Source organism: Mytilus galloprovincialis, chromosome 12, assembly GCF_965363235.1.
Source record: "Mytilus galloprovincialis chromosome 12, xbMytGall1.hap1.1, whole genome shotgun sequence".
Classification (NCBI taxonomy): Eukaryota; Metazoa; Mollusca; class Bivalvia; order Mytilida; family Mytilidae; genus Mytilus; species Mytilus galloprovincialis.
Window position 1 is genome coordinate 68,168,809 of NC_134849.1, and position 23,214 is coordinate 68,192,022.

At 31.4% G+C, this 23,214-nt stretch overlaps 1 protein-coding gene across 5 annotated transcripts in view; it reads right to left on the reverse strand.

Moving 5' to 3' along the window:
• The window catches only part of LOC143054637 (potassium channel subfamily T member 2-like), a 131,884-nt gene that overhangs the window by 83,289 nt on the left and 25,381 nt on the right, over nt 1-23,214 (reverse strand). For all 5 annotated transcript variants that reach the window (XM_076227651.1, XM_076227652.1, XM_076227653.1 and 2 more), the window contains exon 2: nt 14,084-14,183. In XM_076227651.1, coding sequence (XP_076083766.1) covers nt 14,084-14,166 — 83 coding nt within the window. In that variant the 5' untranslated portion in view covers nt 14,167-14,183. The remainder of the gene's footprint in view (nt 1-14,083; nt 14,184-23,214) is intronic.

Sequence of the window (23,214 nt, forward strand, 5' to 3'; positions counted from 1 at the left end):
AATATGTGACATTTTGCCCCCAAAAAGATTGAAATGTGGCTACTATTATCTCAAATGATCAGTTAAGACAAAAAAAACCAATTGTTTTCTGATTTTGATGTTTCACCGCATTTTGCTTAAAGAGACAAAAAAGTTGATTAGAAATCTTTTATTTTGCTTTATTCTTAATCCTTAGTCAATTTGCAGTTAAAAACAGCCTATCTGAGCATTATGTGACTTATATTAAAAATTTCACAGCTCAATTTAAACTGACTGTAATGTATGACTTTAATAGAAAATACTTGAAAATTTCATTTTGGGCTACAGGAACATAAACTTTCAATATCAAGATCATTGTTTGCTGATTTGTTTTGTTTGTTCTACTTCTTTAAAGACTTTCAACAATTTTTGCAATGAATTTAGTAAAAAATCCAAGGTATTGAAGTGTCAAGGAATATTGACCCCCCTTTTTTCATCTGGTGTCAGTAAAGTACTACAAATTGATCAAAAGTGCAGTCATGGTCATTTAACTGTGTTTATTTACATCAGTTAATAAAATTTAAGATATAAAAATTTCATTTAGAATAATAAATGGTGCTTTTGTGAGTTTCTGCAGTGCTTACATTAGGCTATGCTATCTGCCAAGTACATAGTATGACGCAATGCTATAAGGGCTAAAAATCAAATAATTTCATTAAATCTGCATGACAAAATTTTGTTAGGGGTAGTAAACAACTTATGTTTCAATGTTTAACACCACAGAATAACTTTCTGTGCATTTATAACATTATTTAGGACATTATTTATATAAAAGCATATTGTCAGGATGGGAAAAGCTAAAAATAGCACAAACTCAAGTTTTTGGCTCTAAATTTGAAATATGTGACATTTTGCCCCCAAAAAGATTGAAATGTGGCTACTATTATCTCAAATGATCAGTTAAGACAAAAAAAACCAATTGTTTTCTGATTTTGATGTTTCACCGCATTTTGCTTAAAGAGACAAAAAAGTTGATTAGAAATCTTTTATTTTGCTTTATTCTTAATCCTTAGTCAATTTGCAGTTAAAAACAGCCTATCTGAGCATTATGTGACTTATATTAAAAATTTCACAGCTCAATTTAAACTGACTGTAATGTATGACTTTAATAGAAAATACTTGAAAATTTCATTTTGGGCTACAGGAACATAAACTTTCAATATCAAGATCATTGTTTGCTGATTTGTTTTGTTTGTTCTACTTCTTTAAAGACTTTCAACAATTTTTGCAATGAATTTAGTAAAAAATCCAAGGTATTGAAGTGTCAAGGAATATTGACCCCCCTTTTTTCATCTGGTGTCAGTAAAGTACTACAAATTGATCAAAAGTGCAGTCATGGTCATTTAACTGTGTTTATTTACATCAGTTAATAAAATTTAAGATATAAAAATTTCATTTAGAATAATAAATGGTGCTTTTGTGAGTTTCTGCAGTGCTTACATTAGGCTATGCTATCTGCCAAGTACATAGTATGACGCAATGCTATAAGGGCTAAAAATCAAATAATTTCATTAAATCTGCATGACAAAATTTTGTTAGGGGTAGTAAACAACTTATGTTTCAATGTTTAACACCACAGAATAACTTTCTGTGCATTTATAACATTATTTAGGACATTATTTATATAAAAGCATATTGTCAGGATGGGAAAAGCTAAAAATAGCACAAACTCAAGTTTTTGGCTCTAAATTTGAAATATGTGACATTTTGCCCCCAAAAAGATTGAAATGTGGCTACTATTATCTCAAATGATCAGTTAAGACAAAAAAAACCAATTGTTTTCTGATTTTGATGTTTCACCGCATTTTGCTTTAAAGAGACAAAAAAGTTGATTAGAAATCTTTTATTTTGCTTTATTCTTAATCCTTAGTCAATTTGCAGTTAAAAACAGCCTATCTGAGCATTATGTGACTTATATTAAAAATTTCACAGCTCAATTTAAACTGACTGTAATGTATGACTTTAATAGAAAATACTTGAAAATTTCATTTTGGGCTACAGGAACATAAACTTTCAATATCAAGATCATTGTTTGCTGATTTGTTTTGTTTGTTCTACTTCTTTAAAGACTTTCAACAATTTTTGCAATGAATTTAGTAAAAAATCCAAGGTATTGAAGTGTCAAGGAATATTGACCCCCCTTTTTTCATCTGGTGTCAGTAAAGTACTACAAATTGATCAAAAGTGCAGTCATGGTCATTTAACTGTGTTTATTTACATCAGTTAATAAAATTTAAGATATAAAAATTTCATTTAGAATAATAAATGGTGCTTTTGTGAGTTTCTGCAGTGCTTACATTAGGCTATGCTATCTGCCAAGTACATAGTATGACGCAATGCTATAAGGGCTAAAAATCAAATAATTTCATTAAATCTGCATGACAAAATTTTGTTAGGGGTAGTAAACAACTTATGTTTCAATGTTTAACACCACAGAATAACTTTCTGTGCATTTATAACATTATTTAGGACATTATTTATATAAAAGCATATTGTCAGGATGGGAAAAGCTAAAAATAGCACAAACTCAAGTTTTTGGCTCTAAATTTGAAATATGTGACATTTTGCCCCCAAAAAGATTGAAATGTGGCTACTATTATCTCAAATGATCAGTTAAGACAAAAAAAACCAATTGTTTTCTGATTTTGATGTTTCACCGCATTTTGCTTTAAAGAGACAAAAAAGTTGATTAGAAATCTTTTATTTTGCTTTATTCTTAATCCTTAGTCAATTTGCAGTTAAAAACAGCCTATCTGAGCATTATGTGACTTATATTAAAAATTTCACAGCTCAATTTAAACTGACTGTAATGTATGACTTTAATAGAAAATACTTGAAAATTTCATTTTGGGCTACAGGAACATAAACTTTCAATATCAAGATCATTGTTTGCTGATTTGTTTTGTTTGTTCTACTTCTTTAAAGACTTTCAACAATTTTTGCAATGAATTTAGTAAAAAATCCAAGGTATTGAAGTGTCAAGGAATATTGACCCCCCTTTTTTCATCTGGTGTCAGTAAAGTACTACAAATTGATCAAAAGTGCAGTCATGGTCATTTAACTGTGTTTATTTACATCAGTTAATAAAATTTAAGATATAAAAATTTCATTTAGAATAATAAATGGTGCTTTTGTGAGTTTCTGCAGTGCTTACATTAGGCTATGCTATCTGCCAAGTACATAGTATGACGCAATGCTATAAGGGCTAAAAATCAAATAATTTCATTAAATCTGCATGACAAAATTTTGTTAGGGGTAGTAAACAACTTATGTTTCAATGTTTAACACCACAGAATAACTTTCTGTGCATTTATAACATTATTTAGGACATTATTTATATAAAAGCATATTGTCAGGATGGGAAAAGCTAAAAATAGCACAAACTCAAGTTTTTGGCTCTAAATTTGAAATATGTGACATTTTGCCCCCAAAAAGATTGAAATGTGGCTACTATTATCTCAAATGATCAGTTAAGACAAAAAAAACCAATTGTTTTCTGATTTTGATGTTTCACCGCATTTTGCTTAAAGAGACAAAAAAGTTGATTAGAAATCTTTTATTTTGCTTTATTCTTAATCCTTAGTCAATTTGCAGTTAAAAACAGCCTATCTGAGCATTATGTGACTTATATTAAAAATTTCACAGCTCAATTTAAACTGACTGTAATGTATGACTTTAATAGAAAATACTTGAAAATTTCATTTTGGGCTACAGGAACATAAACTTTCAATATCAAGATCATTGTTTGCTGATTTGTTTTGTTTGTTCTACTTCTTTAAAGACTTTCAACAATTTTTGCAATGAATTTAGTAAAAAATCCAAGGTATTGAAGTGTCAAGGAATATTGACCCCCCTTTTTTCATCTGGTGTCAGTAAAGTACTACAAATTGATCAAAAGTGCAGTCATGGTCATTTAACTGTGTTTATTTACATCAGTTAATAAAATTTAAGATATAAAAATTTCATTTAGAATAATAAATGGTGCTTTTGTGAGTTTCTGCAGTGCTTACATTAGGCTATGCTATCTGCCAAGTACATAGTATGACGCAATGCTATAAGGGCTAAAAATCAAATAATTTCATTAAATCTGCATGACAAAATTTTGTTAGGGGTAGTAAACAACTTATGTTTCAATGTTTAACACCACAGAATAACTTTCTGTGCATTTATAACATTATTTAGGACATTATTTATATAAAAGCATATTGTCAGGATGGGAAAAGCTAAAAATAGCACAAACTCAAGTTTTTGGCTCTAAATTTGAAATATGTGACATTTTGCCCCCAAAAAGATTGAAATGTGGCTACTATTATCTCAAATGATCAGTTAAGACAAAAAAAACCAATTGTTTTCTGATTTTGATGTTTCACCGCATTTTGCTTTAAAGAGACAAAAAAGTTGATTAGAAATCTTTTATTTTGCTTTATTCTTAATCCTTAGTCAATTTGCAGTTAAAAACAGCCTATCTGAGCATTATGTGACTTATATTAAAAATTTCACAGCTCAATTTAAACTGACTGTAATGTATGACTTTAATAGAAAATACTTGAAAATTTCATTTTGGGCTACAGGAACATAAACTTTCAATATCAAGATCATTGTTTGCTGATTTGTTTTGTTTGTTCTACTTCTTTAAAGACTTTCAACAATTTTTGCAATGAATTTAGTAAAAAATCCAAGGTATTGAAGTGTCAAGGAATATTGACCCCCCTTTTTTCATCTGGTGTCAGTAAAGTACTACAAATTGATCAAAAGTGCAGTCATGGTCATTTAACTGTGTTTATTTACATCAGTTAATAAAATTTAAGATATAAAAATTTCATTTAGAATAATAAATGGTGCTTTTGTGAGTTTCTGCAGTGCTTACATTAGGCTATGCTATCTGCCAAGTACATAGTATGACGCAATGCTATAAGGGCTAAAAATCAAATAATTTCATTAAATCTGCATGACAAAATTTTGTTAGGGGTAGTAAACAACTTATGTTTCAATGTTTAACACCACAGAATAACTTTCTGTGCATTTATAACATTATTTAGGACATTATTTATATAAAAGCATATTGTCAGGATGGGAAAAGCTAAAAATAGCACAAACTCAAGTTTTTGGCTCTAAATTTGAAATATGTGACATTTTGCCCCCAAAAAGATTGAAATGTGGCTACTATTATCTCAAATGATCAGTTAAGACAAAAAAAACCAATTGTTTTCTGATTTTGATGTTTCACCGCATTTTGCTTTAAAGAGACAAAAAAGTTGATTAGAAATCTTTTATTTTGCTTTATTCTTAATCCTTAGTCAATTTGCAGTTAAAAACAGCCTATCTGAGCATTATGTGACTTATATTAAAAATTTCACAGCTCAATTTAAACTGACTGTAATGTATGACTTTAATAGAAAATACTTGAAAATTTCATTTTGGGCTACAGGAACATAAACTTTCAATATCAAGATCATTGTTTGCTGATTTGTTTTGTTTGTTCTACTTCTTTAAAGACTTTCAACAATTTTTGCAATGAATTTAGTAAAAAATCCAAGGTATTGAAGTGTCAAGGAATATTGACCCCCCTTTTTTCATCTGGTGTCAGTAAAGTACTACAAATTGATCAAAAGTGCAGTCATGGTCATTTAACTGTGTTTATTTACATCAGTTAATAAAATTTAAGATATAAAAATTTCATTTAGAATAATAAATGGTGCTTTTGTGAGTTTCTGCAGTGCTTACATTAGGCTATGCTATCTGCCAAGTACATAGTATGACGCAATGCTATAAGGGCTAAAAATCAAATAATTTCATTAAATCTGCATGACAAAATTTTGTTAGGGGTAGTAAACAACTTATGTTTCAATGTTTAACACCACAGAATAACTTTCTGTGCATTTATAACATTATTTAGGACATTATTTATATAAAAGCATATTGTCAGGATGGGAAAAGCTAAAAATAGCACAAACTCAAGTTTTTGGCTCTAAATTTGAAATATGTGACATTTTGCCCCCAAAAAGATTGAAATGTGGCTACTATTATCTCAAATGATCAGTTAAGACAAAAAAAACCAATTGTTTTCTGATTTTGATGTTTCACCGCATTTTGCTTAAAGAGACAAAAAAGTTGATTAGAAATCTTTTATTTTGCTTTATTCTTAATCCTTAGTCAATTTGCAGTTAAAAACAGCCTATCTGAGCATTATGTGACTTATATTAAAAATTTCACAGCTCAATTTAAACTGACTGTAATGTATGACTTTAATAGAAAATACTTGAAAATTTCATTTTGGGCTACAGGAACATAAACTTTCAATATCAAGATCATTGTTTGCTGATTTGTTTTGTTTGTTCTACTTCTTTAAAGACTTTCAACAATTTTTGCAATGAATTTAGTAAAAAATCCAAGGTATTGAAGTGTCAAGGAATATTGACCCCCCTTTTTTCATCTGGTGTCAGTAAAGTACTACAAATTGATCAAAAGTGCAGTCATGGTCATTTAACTGTGTTTATTTACATCAGTTAATAAAATTTAAGATATAAAAATTTCATTTAGAATAATAAATGGTGCTTTTGTGAGTTTCTGCAGTGCTTACATTAGGCTATGCTATCTGCCAAGTACATAGTATGACGCAATGCTATAAGGGCTAAAAATCAAATAATTTCATTAAATCTGCATGACAAAATTTTGTTAGGGGTAGTAAACAACTTATGTTTCAATGTTTAACACCACAGAATAACTTTCTGTGCATTTATAACATTATTTAGGACATTATTTATATAAAAGCATATTGTCAGGATGGGAAAAGCTAAAAATAGCACAAACTCAAGTTTTTGGCTCTAAATTTGAAATATGTGACATTTTGCCCCCAAAAAGATTGAAATGTGGCTACTATTATCTCAAATGATCAGTTAAGACAAAAAAAACCAATTGTTTTCTGATTTTGATGTTTCACCGCATTTTGCTTTAAAGAGACAAAAAAGTTGATTAGAAATCTTTTATTTTGCTTTATTCTTAATCCTTAGTCAATTTGCAGTTAAAAACAGCCTATCTGAGCATTATGTGACTTATATTAAAAATTTCACAGCTCAATTTAAACTGACTGTAATGTATGACTTTAATAGAAAATACTTGAAAATTTCATTTTGGGCTACAGGAACATAAACTTTCAATATCAAGATCATTGTTTGCTGATTTGTTTTGTTTGTTCTACTTCTTTAAAGACTTTCAACAATTTTTGCAATGAATTTAGTAAAAAATCCAAGGTATTGAAGTGTCAAGGAATATTGACCCCCCTTTTTTCATCTGGTGTCAGTAAAGTACTACAAATTGATCAAAAGTGCAGTCATGGTCATTTAACTGTGTTTATTTACATCAGTTAATAAAATTTAAGATATAAAAATTTCATTTAGAATAATAAATGGTGCTTTTGTGAGTTTCTGCAGTGCTTACATTAGGCTATGCTATCTGCCAAGTACATAGTATGACGCAATGCTATAAGGGCTAAAAATCAAATAATTTCATTAAATCTGCATGACAAAATTTTGTTAGGGGTAGTAAACAACTTATGTTTCAATGTTTAACACCACAGAATAACTTTCTGTGCATTTATAACATTATTTAGGACATTATTTATATAAAAGCATATTGTCAGGATGGGAAAAGCTAAAAATAGCACAAACTCAAGTTTTTGGCTCTAAATTTGAAATATGTGACATTTTGCCCCCAAAAAGATTGAAATGTGGCTACTATTATCTCAAATGATCAGTTAAGACAAAAAAAACCAATTGTTTTCTGATTTTGATGTTTCACCGCATTTTGCTTAAAGAGACAAAAAAGTTGATTAGAAATCTTTTATTTTGCTTTATTCTTAATCCTTAGTCAATTTGCAGTTAAAAACAGCCTATCTGAGCATTATGTGACTTATATTAAAAATTTCACAGCTCAATTTAAACTGACTGTAATGTATGACTTTAATAGAAAATACTTGAAAATTTCATTTTGGGCTACAGGAACATAAACTTTCAATATCAAGATCATTGTTTGCTGATTTGTTTTGTTTGTTCTACTTCTTTAAAGACTTTCAACAATTTTTGCAATGAATTTAGTAAAAAATCCAAGGTATTGAAGTGTCAAGGAATATTGACCCCCCTTTTTTCATCTGGTGTCAGTAAAGTACTACAAATTGATCAAAAGTGCAGTCATGGTCATTTAACTGTGTTTATTTACATCAGTTAATAAAATTTAAGATATAAAAATTTCATTTAGAATAATAAATGGTGCTTTTGTGAGTTTCTGCAGTGCTTACATTAGGCTATGCTATCTGCCAAGTACATAGTATGACGCAATGCTATAAGGGCTAAAAATCAAATAATTTCATTAAATCTGCATGACAAAATTTTGTTAGGGGTAGTAAACAACTTATGTTTCAATGTTTAACACCACAGAATAACTTTCTGTGCATTTATAACATTATTTAGGACATTATTTATATAAAAGCATATTGTCAGGATGGGAAAAGCTAAAAATAGCACAAACTCAAGTTTTTGGCTCTAAATTTGAAATATGTGACATTTTGCCCCCAAAAAGATTGAAATGTGGCTACTATTATCTCAAATGATCAGTTAAGACAAAAAAAACCAATTGTTTTCTGATTTTGATGTTTCACCGCATTTTGCTTAAAGAGACAAAAAAGTTGATTAGAAATCTTTTATTTTGCTTTATTCTTAATCCTTAGTCAATTTGCAGTTAAAAACAGCCTATCTGAGCATTATGTGACTTATATTAAAAATTTCACAGCTCAATTTAAACTGACTGTAATGTATGACTTTAATAGAAAATACTTGAAAATTTCATTTTGGGCTACAGGAACATAAACTTTCAATATCAAGATCATTGTTTGCTGATTTGTTTTGTTTGTTCTACTTCTTTAAAGACTTTCAACAATTTTTGCAATGAATTTAGTAAAAAATCCAAGGTATTGAAGTGTCAAGGAATATTGACCCCCCTTTTTTCATCTGGTGTCAGTAAAGTACTACAAATTGATCAAAAGTGCAGTCATGGTCATTTAACTGTGTTTATTTACATCAGTTAATAAAATTTAAGATATAAAAATTTCATTTAGAATAATAAATGGTGCTTTTGTGAGTTTCTGCAGTGCTTACATTAGGCTATGCTATCTGCCAAGTACATAGTATGACGCAATGCTATAAGGGCTAAAAATCAAATAATTTCATTAAATCTGCATGACAAAATTTTGTTAGGGGTAGTAAACAACTTATGTTTCAATGTTTAACACCACAGAATAACTTTCTGTGCATTTATAACATTATTTAGGACATTATTTATATAAAAGCATATTGTCAGGATGGGAAAAGCTAAAAATAGCACAAACTCAAGTTTTTGGCTCTAAATTTGAAATATGTGACATTTTGCCCCCAAAAAGATTGAAATGTGGCTACTATTATCTCAAATGATCAGTTAAGACAAAAAAAACCAATTGTTTTCTGATTTTGATGTTTCACCGCATTTTGCTTAAAGAGACAAAAAAGTTGATTAGAAATCTTTTATTTTGCTTTATTCTTAATCCTTAGTCAATTTGCAGTTAAAAACAGCCTATCTGAGCATTATGTGACTTATATTAAAAATTTCACAGCTCAATTTAAACTGACTGTAATGTATGACTTTAATAGAAAATACTTGAAAATTTCATTTTGGGCTACAGGAACATAAACTTTCAATATCAAGATCATTGTTTGCTGATTTGTTTTGTTTGTTCTACTTCTTTAAAGACTTTCAACAATTTTTGCAATGAATTTAGTAAAAAATCCAAGGTATTGAAGTGTCAAGGAATATTGACCCCCCTTTTTTCATCTGGTGTCAGTAAAGTACTACAAATTGATCAAAAGTGCAGTCATGGTCATTTAACTGTGTTTATTTACATCAGTTAATAAAATTTAAGATATAAAAATTTCATTTAGAATAATAAATGGTGCTTTTGTGAGTTTCTGCAGTGCTTACATTAGGCTATGCTATCTGCCAAGTACATAGTATGACGCAATGCTATAAGGGCTAAAAATCAAATAATTTCATTAAATCTGCATGACAAAATTTTGTTAGGGGTAGTAAACAACTTATGTTTCAATGTTTAACACCACAGAATAACTTTCTGTGCATTTATAACATTATTTAGGACATTATTTATATAAAAGCATATTGTCAGGATGGGAAAAGCTAAAAATAGCACAAACTCAAGTTTTTGGCTCTAAATTTGAAATATGTGACATTTTGCCCCCAAAAAGATTGAAATGTGGCTACTATTATCTCAAATGATCAGTTAAGACAAAAAAAACCAATTGTTTTCTGATTTTGATGTTTCACCGCATTTTGCTTAAAGGTGTCATACCACCAATTAAAAGTCCCTATCTGTTCAACCAAATTTTGCAATTTTCGCAGCTTTCTAAATATTTTACCTTAAGTTTAACTTCATAGAAACTAGGTATATCCTGAATTGTACAGGTGTCACCTTTCTGCATGCCAATTTTCAACATACATTCAAAATCATATAAGAAAGCAGAGAGCTTCCGAAAGGAGGTACCACTAAAAATAACCCCTGGTTTTCTGGAAATCTTAAATTAGTATACTATGGAGCGCATTAATCCTCAATTTTTAATGCAAACTCATAGACAGATAAATTTTGGCTCAAAATGGTCTTAATATATTTCTCTTTCAACAAAACTTTCATTTCTGCAAATTTGTTGTTTAGTTTAGGTGAACAATGACATCAAATGCACTATTTTTTGTCCGAGTAGGCCTACTTTCACATACGTTCTAAATTTGAGGGAGTAATTGGTGGTATGACACCAATACGGATTAGTTTTTCCGTATCATGTTAATGATCCGCAATGAGTATAAAAAAAAAAATAGGACATGGACTGCCTGGGATAACAGAACAAAGAAAAATTGACAAAAAGTAAAGAATAAATAAAATCGGAATATGATAAATAATGAAAAAATGATGGGTTGCTAAAAGATAGTTGTTTGACAAATTGTTGCTGTTTCCTCACTATTTGTTTATAGATCTTTATAGGGGGTTTTCATAAGTGCATCATAATTTCTGTTTTACATTTTTCACGTTGGGGCCTTTTGAGGCATCCCAAGTGGAATGGTTTTTGCTCAGTGTTTAATGCGACATTGCCAAACGGTGATCTATCGGTTGATTACGTTTATCACGGTCATTTGCGGGCGGCCGTCGCGTAAGTTGAACAATCACAACACAAATTCTTCAGTATTTTTGTATGTAAACATAGAAATAAGAGAATGAAAAAACCTTACTATACATGATAGCTGGGACTGATCATGGCCATCTATATATTGTTCCCATATTTCCGAAAGAAATGACCAACAGAAAAACGAAATGGTCCGCTGAGTGAAGTTTTAATAATTCATCTGAGACAGTTAAGATCGAAGTTAGCTGACAAAGGCGGATTTAGGGGGATAAGGGGGCCCGCCCCCACCCCTTTTTGGAAAAAATTTTGGTTGCTTATATAGGGAATTACTGAAGCATGCCTGGAGCGGGCCCCCTCTTAGGCAATCAGTGGGCCCCCTCTTAGGCATTTCTTCTCCTGAAATCTAAATAAGGAACTTATCATAATCGGCCAACTTGATTCTTCCGCTTCAGTTATCTGTCACGGGGTGAACTTGATTCGTGGGTAGGTTCTAGGCTAGATTTTATGACACACGTTCGTTGAATTCCAACATGACGGTCTGAAGTAATAATTTCTAAACCAAAGTGTTTTTTTAACATCAATGTTAGATATTGACTGTAATCAAAATAGAAGCTCGTTTTTTTTAAACTTTTAAATAAACTCGATATATCAATTATCGAGTATTAGCATCGTTTGCCTTTTAATGATAAGTAATCGATCCTCGGAGAAAATCGTTACTCATAAATCCTATTTGAGCATGCTGTATTCAGATGTACAAGCAAAGACTGACCGATCTACCGTCGCACCGCTTATTGATTGTTTATATGTCTGATGTGGTTAACATTCTTTCCTACGGACTTTAATCTTGTTATATATATATATTGTTAAAAACTAGACTCAGCGCCAGTATCGGTATAGCCTAGTACAAAAATTGTATAAAAAAAATTATCTCAAAAAACATGATATCTTCCTGATTATGCATGTAATATTTGCCACTGGGCGGGAAAACGGTCATCAATCAATCCTCTCCTCGGTAAATAACACAATACTTTATTATTGTTTCTACCTGTTTTTACCTTTCAATATCTTCTTCCAAGTAATTTTTATCCGTTTTCTTACATCCTCTTAACATAATTTTCATTCTTCGAACCTTATCACCAATTTCATTTCAACTTTAAATATGTTATTTGATAAGAATTATTCCGTATTAAATGTATAGAATAAACAAGTTAGTGATACCGAAACACTGACATTTTTTGTGTAAAAGCTTACACTTGTGAGGGTCCTCTGATGTTGCACTCATATGGAAAGTTGGTGCTTAATAATTAAAAAAAGACAATCATTATTAGAATGACAAGCATTGTGAGGCCCCTCAAAGGTTTTCTGATACTACAAAAAGCGTAATCACATCTATTGCCACACTTATCAGGTAAATAAAAAAACAAAAACTTCCTTCTTGCATTTTTTTTGTTTAATCTTGCTAACCAGAACTAGTATTGGTGCTCTAAGACCAAGCAATCTTTGATACTGAATGACTCCTTTACTTGGTATATATTTTTCTAAGCTGAGATACCTACCTCGAATCTAGGACAAATCCATTACACGAACAACAATGCATCAGGATAATTGTCAACAACAATGCACCAGGATCTTAAAAATCTACTGCGTATACTTGATGGGGTCAATTGTCTAGATATGTGACCAAAATGAAGTGAAATAACACATATGAGTACAAGGAGGTGTGAGGTATTCGTCATTTTAAGACATTTAGACAGCAAACTCACGACATAAATAATCAAGTGATGTCAAGGTCAACAAGCAGTCTTCAACAAGAGGCTGTGGTCTATTTATAACATGTCAAGCTTGGTATGTAAATGAGACAGAAGACAATCAAAAATCAAAATTACAAATCAAAGAAAAACACTAAACAGACAAAGCAACTAAGTTAAACGACAAAAGGCAGTCAATTATATATGCAGCACACAGCAATATAAAGACTGAGCAAGTCGGTCCCCGGTAACACCCGATGATGCTCTCAAGTGTACCGGAAATGTAGGTAAGCGGTCACAGACAGCTCTATTAGTGATACCCGTCGTGTAAATGAAACGATACATCACACAAAAGAGCAATGAATTGTGGCTAAGACAATTAGCACAATATCCATGGATATCCATGATCATCTGTGACCACATGCACTTGTTTCAGAAAAAAAATCCTATATTAAAGTATATACAGGGAGGGATTCTGAGACAAGTGCCTGTGTCTGTGACGCAGATTTTCCATAACGATCAAGCAACCAAAAACATGATGGCGTTCGAGAAATTTTCAGAAAGATAACTTCAAAATAACTAATATTGGAACCCTTGGTTAAATATAGCTTCTTAGTAACATCAACACGTTATTAAGGTAAATGAAATAGGGAGCATAAGCTCCGCAATATCGTATTGAGAGATAATCTCCATGCGCAAGCACTGTTAGATATAGAATGGGAAAGTTTACTACTTGAAACCATACATCATTTTCTTTGTCGGAAAGTGAAGACACTTATTGTCAATCTTTAGATAATATAAAAAAGAAGATGTGGTATGATTGCTAATGAGACAACTCTCCACAAAAGACTCATAAATTAAGTCAAAATATCAAGTATACTTTACGGCATATGTGGCATCCTTTATTCCAAGAGCGATGAAATAGATGCGTTTAGCATAGTCGCCACTCTACTTATTACATAAATACATACACATACACATACACATATACATATACATATACAGACGGACACAAACAGACTGAGTAGACAAATGTATACATTGCAAACATACACTGACATCTGCAAATACGAAAATACACAAAATCTTTCGGAAGTATCCTACCTGAGCCAATCGTCTTCATCCGCATTATTATCCTCCATAAAATGTAAATCGATTCCATCGCATGACCTTTCTCCGTAACCCATACCTTTTCTGCATCCCTCTGGAAAAGACCGACAAAATAGTCATATAACCGACAAAATAGTCATATTACCGAATAGTAGGCATATAACAGACAAAATAGTCATATAACCGACACAAGTCATATAACCGACAAAATAGTCACATAACCAACATAATAGTCATTTAACCGACACAATAGTCATAAAACCGACAAAATAGTCATATAACCGACAAAATAGTCACAATTTTATAACCGACAAAATAGTAACATAGCCGACCTAATAGTCATAAAACCGACAAAAAAGTCATATAACCGACAAAATAGTCATACAACCGACAAAATAGTCTTATAACCGACAAAATAGTCATAAAACCGACAAATTAGTCATATGACCGACAAATTGTATAATCGACAAAATTGTCATATAACCGATAAAATAGTCATATACTGTGGATTCATTATTATTCACTGGATACTATATTTCGTGGATTTCGTGGCTACCTGCGAACCACTAATTTCAATGTTCAACGAATTACAAATGTTATATAAAAATGTATGCAGACTTTGGCAAAACCTGAAAATCGAATTTCCACGAAAACGAAAATCTTCCTCGATTTATGAAAATTGGTACGCACGAAAATAAATGAATCCACAGTAACTTTTCTACTCACCAGCGCTCGTCTCAAAATTGGTTTACACTTTTATTCATATCTCTTTTTGTTGTAAAAATATTTATTTCTTATTACGCCTCAGGGTGTATGAATTTTCAACAACGGTGTAAAATTCTGTACACCCCTGATTACACCAAGATAACTAACAATATACAGGTAAAAAAAAATTTGAGACAAGTGTCTTTGTTAGTTTAAAGATGCATTGTACGTTGACCTAATCTTTGCATAGACTTTGACAATTGTATATTTAACACAGTAAATTTTTAAAGAGATGAAAGTGCCTTTCAGAAGATGGTTTAATCTATTTCTGTAAGAAAAGAAAAATATTTGTCATAGATTTATTGACATATTGAGGATTGACACGTCATTTTTGGGTCCCTTTACAGCTTGCTGTTCGGTTAGAGCTAAGGCTCCGTGTTGAAGACCGTACTTTGACCTATAATGATTTTTATTGTACAAACTATGACTTGGATGGAGAGTTGTCTCATTAGCACTCAGACCACATCTTTTTATATCTATTGTGGATCAAGCTTGAAAGTCTGAGATGGTAATGCAAACTACACTGTTGTGCACACTGGACGTCATGTGACTCCCTATCATGCATTCTGTAACAGTTGTGTGCGCTAAACAGTTATTGTCTGTCCAAAATGAAATTCTTATTTATCACCGTGACGTGATCATATAAACTAGATATTGAATGCAATGGTCAAGCAACTTAAGATTACTTTTAATCATATAGCGTCTCTTGTATTCACATATGCATACGTGTCTCCATCCTTATTTGTAGGTTTAAGAGTTTCTGATGGTGGACAAAATAGACAAAAATAAGCTATTGAATTGACAACCGGGTTTTCTGTATTTTTAAGACGTTTTTATTCTCGTTTCAATCATAAGACCATAATTCACGAATAGCAAAAGCGAAATCATCAATTTCAGCATTTTTTAATCAGTATAACTATCTTTCTTATATATTAAAATTTGAAAGTCATTTGCTGATAGGTTCTTTAGATAATATATTCATTATACTTAAGAATTGAATGCTTCTTTTTGTAAATTTATTGGGATGTAAAAGCGTTGACCGAAGTACATTTTGTATGAAGCGCGGAAGCGCTTCATTCTAAAAATGTACGCACGGTCAACGCTTTTACAACCCTATAAAGTTACAAAAAGAAGCATTCAATACTGCTTATAATTACATTTTTCAGCTATGATCATGAAAACACGAATTTTATATATGTTATTATTTAATTCACCTGTGCACTTTATTGTTGGAGCACGTGTTATCATGAGTGAAAAGTTGTATTGAGCAATGCAACTGCTTACGGAATATCACGTGATGTGCTGTTAGCCAATCAGAATAAAATATTATAATGAAACATACACCTAATGTAATTATATGTACATACATTACATTGAAATGACAAAGATGGCCATTTTTTTTTCAATGTATCAAGGACTAGAACTCCTAAAAGGTATGAAGTGAACGTCAGAAGTCGTCAATATTAAACTTAACCACTATTACGTCATCAGCAGCAATAAATTGTAATCTGAAAAGCATTGATTGACGGTTCAGAAGTTATTGCAAGGAAAATGTTGACAACCACCCGCTATCGGAACGCTGTATTTCACTGTGCATTCCAACAAACAGATTTTTGATTCGCAAACCCGGTTAAAACGCGCTTCTGATGCATCATTTAAAAAAGTGTTGTTTTTGACAACTCTCTTGAATCAGTGTAAACATTTATTTTCAAATAAGAGAAATATATTGGAAGCTTCAATTGTTGATTCTAATTTTCAGTATACAATAAGGGTTTTAAAACAATATAATTGGATATAACTAACTATTCGAACATTCGACCATGCAAGCCAAATATATCCGACGCTCCACATTGGTAGAGTGCTATGTATATGGTATGCATACTCTTTGCAAGTTCAAGCAGCCTTTAAACAAATCATTCTGTGCCGTAAGTGAACTGTTGAATATAGGTATTTTCGGTCCAAATCCAAAAATAAATCTCTTTTTTATTACAAATGTAAGTACAAATTCCTTTTCCTTTATTACACAGATAATGCAGACCCTGTATCTACACTTATTGTGTGTTTTTTCGTCATGAACTTGTGTGGAATATTTGGCGTAAAGTTAGAACCTATGTCACCTGCACTTTTCTGAAGAAAAAAAAACTGTAATCTTATTATTATTAATAAGATACATGTATATAGGATCCCCCCCCCCCAGACAAGTGCCTGTGACCTATATGCTTACGACTAATACTATAACGTTAGTCTCAGCTATATATAATCACTCATAACTGTCTCAATCGTCAACATGGTCAATAAACTGTCATATGCCCGAGCTTCTTATTAACTATATATTGGTTTAATGCGGCGAAGTAATAGAATAGAAGAAATATAAAAAAAAAGGAGAGAAGAGAGAAAATAGGCCGATTGCTAAAATAAAAATAAAAAATAAAGAATTAAGATTGATAGATTGATTGTTGGTTGCTTAACGTCCAGTGGCAAATATTTCATGCATGTTAAGGACGATAAAGAATAGAGAATATAGAAATAGAGTATAATGAGGGAATGATAAGCCTAAAAAAAATAGTCTATTTATACAAAACCCAAACCCTCTCTTATGATTTGAAAAAAGGAGAAGTATCATAAGGTTCGAAACTGACTGTTGGGTCTTTTTAAAGAAGACTCTAAAACTCTTGTTTGAGACAACAGTAAAATAAGTACTATACATTTAACATTCTACAGCTATACAAATTAGGGTAGAATTGACCTTTTAGAAGAACCGTTAGTATACACAGTCAAATGGCTAGAACATGGCTAAAAATTGGGCTAAATTCCTATTATTTCATTTAAAATGTCTTACCAATTGGAAGTAGATCCCCTGTCCTTTACTTTCAAGGAAGCAATTTCACGGATTTGTATAAAACGTAAAAAAGTAGAACCAAAGTCTCGATTTCTTCACACGAGATTTCACTTTTAAAATCGCAGCACGAAAATTCGCCAATATCATTGTAGAACTCACCATCGAACGCCATTGCCCAGCCATCAGATTACAAAAATGAATCGAAACAACGAAATATCCCAATTTACCTGTGTTTTTGGTTCCAAAAGTATCTATATATGGAATTCAATAAATACGTTATCAAATTCTTTTTATGATATGTCGAAATTACAGGTATAAATCATGTATCATTTACATAGAATTCCGATAATACTTTTATCTCTGACAGGGAACAAACTTATGCATTGTTGACACTTTGACTTGCGCAATTATTTGTCAACCTCACTACTTGGTACAGGGAATAAACATGCTGACTATTGGCACTAAAACTGACAGACCGGTATTCAAAATATTATCCTTTAACTTTGATCTTTCCCCTTCGTAGACGTCACATTATACTTGTACCGCGTTTAAAATTACCATTGAAAAAACTTAATATCTTATTAAAGATCAATGTTTGTACACTGAAATCGTAAATATCCGTCTCAGTATCGTTAGGGTTTAAACGATTGATCTTTACCTAAAATAAACTTTCAACAATATGATTGCAAACGTTAAACATTTTACTCCTATTCGATTGGGAAACTTTTTATGCATAACATACGAAAAAAAGTTTCAGCAGATATGTGAAATGTGTTTGCATCTAGTCCTTTCTGGAGTCACGATCCCGTAAAAAAAAAGAAATATAAAGGATCACAACAAAATCATAAATCAAAGAAAGGCAAACAACACCATGACCCAGCCCCTCCGATAGAAAAAATATATAAAAATCAACAGGTGAAATGTGGACTTGGAAAGGTAAGAAGTTCAATACTTCATAAGAAATACACAGTTGGTAACTATCGTTATAAAAGTAACTTAGTTTCAATTGTACTTTTAAACGCAATGTACAATGGTCATTGTCATTGCTATTGGTCCTTTATGGCTTAATTACTTACCAGGTTTTGGTTATTTTAATGGGGTTTTGATGATCTGTATAGAAGGTTACTTGTTTGTAAAATCCTCCTCTTGCAGGACATACAGGAGGTTCGCTTTTAAAATTTAATAAGTACCGCCGTTAATCCTTATTCATAGTAAAATTTTAGACGTTCATGTTATCGCAACGTGAATGTAATGTTTCCTGGCAGAAAAACTAAGTCCATTTATAAGTAAAATACAGAAAAATTGGGAATTATATTTTTACAAAATTAACTTCTGGATACTATCTTATGATAATATACAAGCTTCTGTTCAGGTTTGGTACAAATCCAGGATAGTTTAAGAAATTTATAAAAAATTTAAAACTTTAACCACAGAGTGAATGTAATGTTTCCTGGCAGAAAAGCTAAGTCCATTTATAAGTAAAATACGGAAAAAATGGAATTTTATTTTTACAAAATTTACTTTTGGATACTATCTTATGAACATAAACAAGCTTCTGTCCAAGTTTGGCAGAAATCCAGGATAGTTCAAAAAAGTTATTAACATTTCAAAAACTTTAACCACAGAGTGAATTTTGTGGACGCCGACGACGACGACGACGACGACGACGGAATGTAGGATCGCTATGTCTCGCTTTGTCGACTAAAATCGAAGGCTCGACAAAAATGAGAAAAGATATCTTAATTAAGAGGTAAGATATAAGAGTTTCCAATAAAAAGTAACTTTCAGTACATGTGACATGAGTCAAGTGAAAGAATGTTCATCTTCCAACAGATAATAGTTAAAGCAAGATATTTAAAAACTTATGTGAAATATCTTGAAGACAAAGGTACTAGGACAAAACACTCTTTATCAATCCAGATCTTAAAAACAATAGTGATAAAAAAACACATTTTATTATCATGCATAATAAACATGTACGTGTATATACATTTTATCAGATTAGACAAAATCAACAAGACTTAATAATCAGCGTATTCTTACACGTTCGTGAATAAATGATTTCTTTAAAATACAAGTACGTTATAATTATTATACCGTAATGTGAACAAAGACGGAAATTTAGAGAACAAAGCGACATGAAAAACACACAAGTCAGATAAACTGACAAATGCCATAGGTAAAAACAAAGAACGAAACAGCACAAAACAAACAAGACCACGAAACAATACATAGAAAACTAAAAACTCGGCTAACAAAACCCACTAAAAAACTTAGTGATGTCTGGTGTTTCGTGAAGGGTTAGCAGATCCTGCTTCACTAGTACGGTATTTCTTATAAATAATTTTAAACAATTTTGAAACACTACTCAGTCTAGTTCATGGAAATATACTGTGCTCAAGGCAACTATACAATAACCTATATATATGCTATAGGACAAACACTTTTGTAGCAGTTCTTTGTCTTGAGAGTTGCTGATAGGTCTTGAGAGAAAAATGCCTACAAAAAAATTGTGTAGTTTCAAAAAGGTAAATTGCATTAGTTGCCTTTCTACAGACTTTTGAATAACTGTCACTGACTACAAACAAATAGACAAAAGTATGAGGGTGTGGATGGGGGTCATTCATTTCTGTAAAAAAAAAAATCATTTTTCAGGCCGTTTTTCTCTGTTCTTTATAAATGTTGTCTGTTTTTTTTCTCTATTCTTTATATTTAATATCCCCATTTGTCAATATTCTTTTTTTTCTCTCGATTTCTTCCTTACAGCCCTTCTTTCTAAACATTTATCCGATTATAAACCCCATCTGGTCCCTCCGAATATAACAGAACATCACCAAGGCAGTATCTAGGTAAAGTTGACAGTTGACAAGAGTAAAGGTTGACAAGTGCCTTATAAACAATTAAAAGGTTATTATTTTTTAAGTGTGTGCAATTCAGGCGCGGATCCAGAGGGGGGGGGGGGGGGGGTCCGGGGGTTGGAACCCCCTTTTTTTTGGGACGATCAATGCATTTGAATGGGGACATGTAATTGGAACCCCCCCCCTCCCCTTTGTCCTGGGTTAGGAACCCCCCTTTTAAAAATAGCTGGATCCGCCCCTGCAATTGATGATTTTCAACATATTATTCCTTCTGATTAATGGATTAAATAAATAAAAGTGCAAAATACATTTTACAGGTAGAATATCAGATATATACATCTACTATTATTGTATTTTGTTTTTTATTGCTCGAATGCATGTTCAATATAACGTCACGTGAAAGATAATGAAACTTTTCGAACGAAAAGACTACACATATTATATTTTAAGATATCATATTTTACTAAAAACAAAACAAAAAAAAACAGAAATTTTGGAAAATCAGGACATTTTTAAAATATATTTTATTAGTTTGTTTTATAAATTCGTTCTCGAATCAACAGTTACGGTTAGCGGTAGAAATATATCATTAAAAATAAATTGCGAATAAAATGTCGATATGAAAAGTTAAAAGGAAATTAAACGTTTTAAAAACACCCTCTTAAAAGTATCAAGGCAACTGTGGCACAACGGATATATAATGTATTATACATTAACGCCAAAATAAATGAAGGCTTTTCTGGTATGGTTAAAAAAAAATGTACGATATAGCGTAAAATCTATAATATTCAAGAATTTTAATTAAAGGCATAATTATTTAGATGCCAGAATCCATATTTTGTACATATAATACAATCGCCAAGATTTTTTATTAAAGTGGCAGTAATTTAAAACTAAAGCTTGAAAAGGTAGTCAAAGCCACAAAACACATATAGCACAGGTACTTACTTGTCTTAGGATGTTTTCCCTATATTATATTAAGGTATATAAAGGGGGGGGGAGATTTGAGACAAGTGCCTGTGACAATCAGCTAGAAAACAACGACAGAAATGGTAAACAAAGAAAACAATGTCTGTAAAAAACAGCAAGGTCAGAATACGGAGATGACATATAGCTAACGATATTAACGATTTCAGTTTTTAAAAACAAATGACATTTTCTGATTACAAAGTTTTTAGTAATTACTGAAGTTGCAATGGAACAGTTTAAATCACCTACTTACATTGTACGGGACAGCACAAGACTTCGACACCGACTGACTCACAAAAACACAGATATCGAAGATGAACACCATCACATGTTACATGATCAATCACAGAGAGATTACATGTAACCAAAATAAATTGAAAAATGAAACCACAAAAATAAGTACGAAATTATCATTTCATTTCCTAGAGATGACGCAATATATGTCATTTAGATATGTCATGGAAATATAATTCCCTTAAAAGTTTTATGGTATATCTTAAGGACTTTCCGTTTTGGATTTTCCTCAGAGTTCAGTAGATTTGTGATTTGAATTTTTTAAAATGGAACAAATGTTCTGGAATATCATTTCTACTGGAAAAATTATTGCAGAATTTTCTAACGGAATAAAGGATATACAATGGTAACGGCGGTAAAGGCCATTTCATTTTTTTTTGATATTTCGCTCTTTCACCTTTAACATTTTATACGGCGAAAACAATACAATGCAATAATAAATTGGATGGAGAGTTGTCTTATTTTCACTCGTACTACATCGTCTTATATCTAAATAATGTGAAGCCGAAAAAGAATTTCACTTCTCGTTTTTGTGAATGGCGACTAAGCGAATTCGAAAGGCGAAATGGCAATAACCGGCCACTATAGTAGTATAAGAAAGGAGTAGGTCCGGTAAGGACTCATTTTGGCCTCAAATTTCAGTTTCATCTGACGAAAGATTTTGACCACTTTTTAAAGACTTACGTGTCTATTTCACTTGATTTAATTAGTATCAGTGAAAGATTTTAACTGATTTAGTCATTAAAAACGATCCGATTCAAGCTCAAATATGAAAAATCTCTCAAATATGCCAAAAAACGTCACTTTTCAGATGGTTTTTGTCAAAAATGAAAGTGGCCGCATCCGTGTTCATCCACAACCTTTATATATGTTATGTATTATCATAAAATACAACTTACATTTCAATATTAAGGATGAACACGAATGCGGCCACTTTCATTTTACAAGGAAACCGTCTAAAATTTAACTAAAATGATAGAATTTTGAAGATTTCAGTAATTTAGCATGACTTAATGGTGCTACAACCCGATATATGTGCATTGTATTGTCAAAAACAGACCATATTTATGTAGCAGAAGCATTCAACTGTCCAATAAATAACTAAAAGTTTACATTTTAACAATTTTGTAAAACTGTTATATTTTGGGGCCAAAAAGGGGTCTTACCGGACCTACTCCTTTGTTCCAACAGGAATAACTTATCAATAAAATTGAAAATGGAAATGGGGAATATGTCAAAGGGACAACAAGCCGACCATAGAACTTTAATTTGCTGCAGGAGGTCACCAAGAGGTCTTCAATGCAGCGAGAAGTTCGATCCCGCACCCGGAGGCGTCCTTCAGCTGGCCCTCAAACAAATATACTAGTTCAGTGATAATGAACGCCATACTAAACTACAAG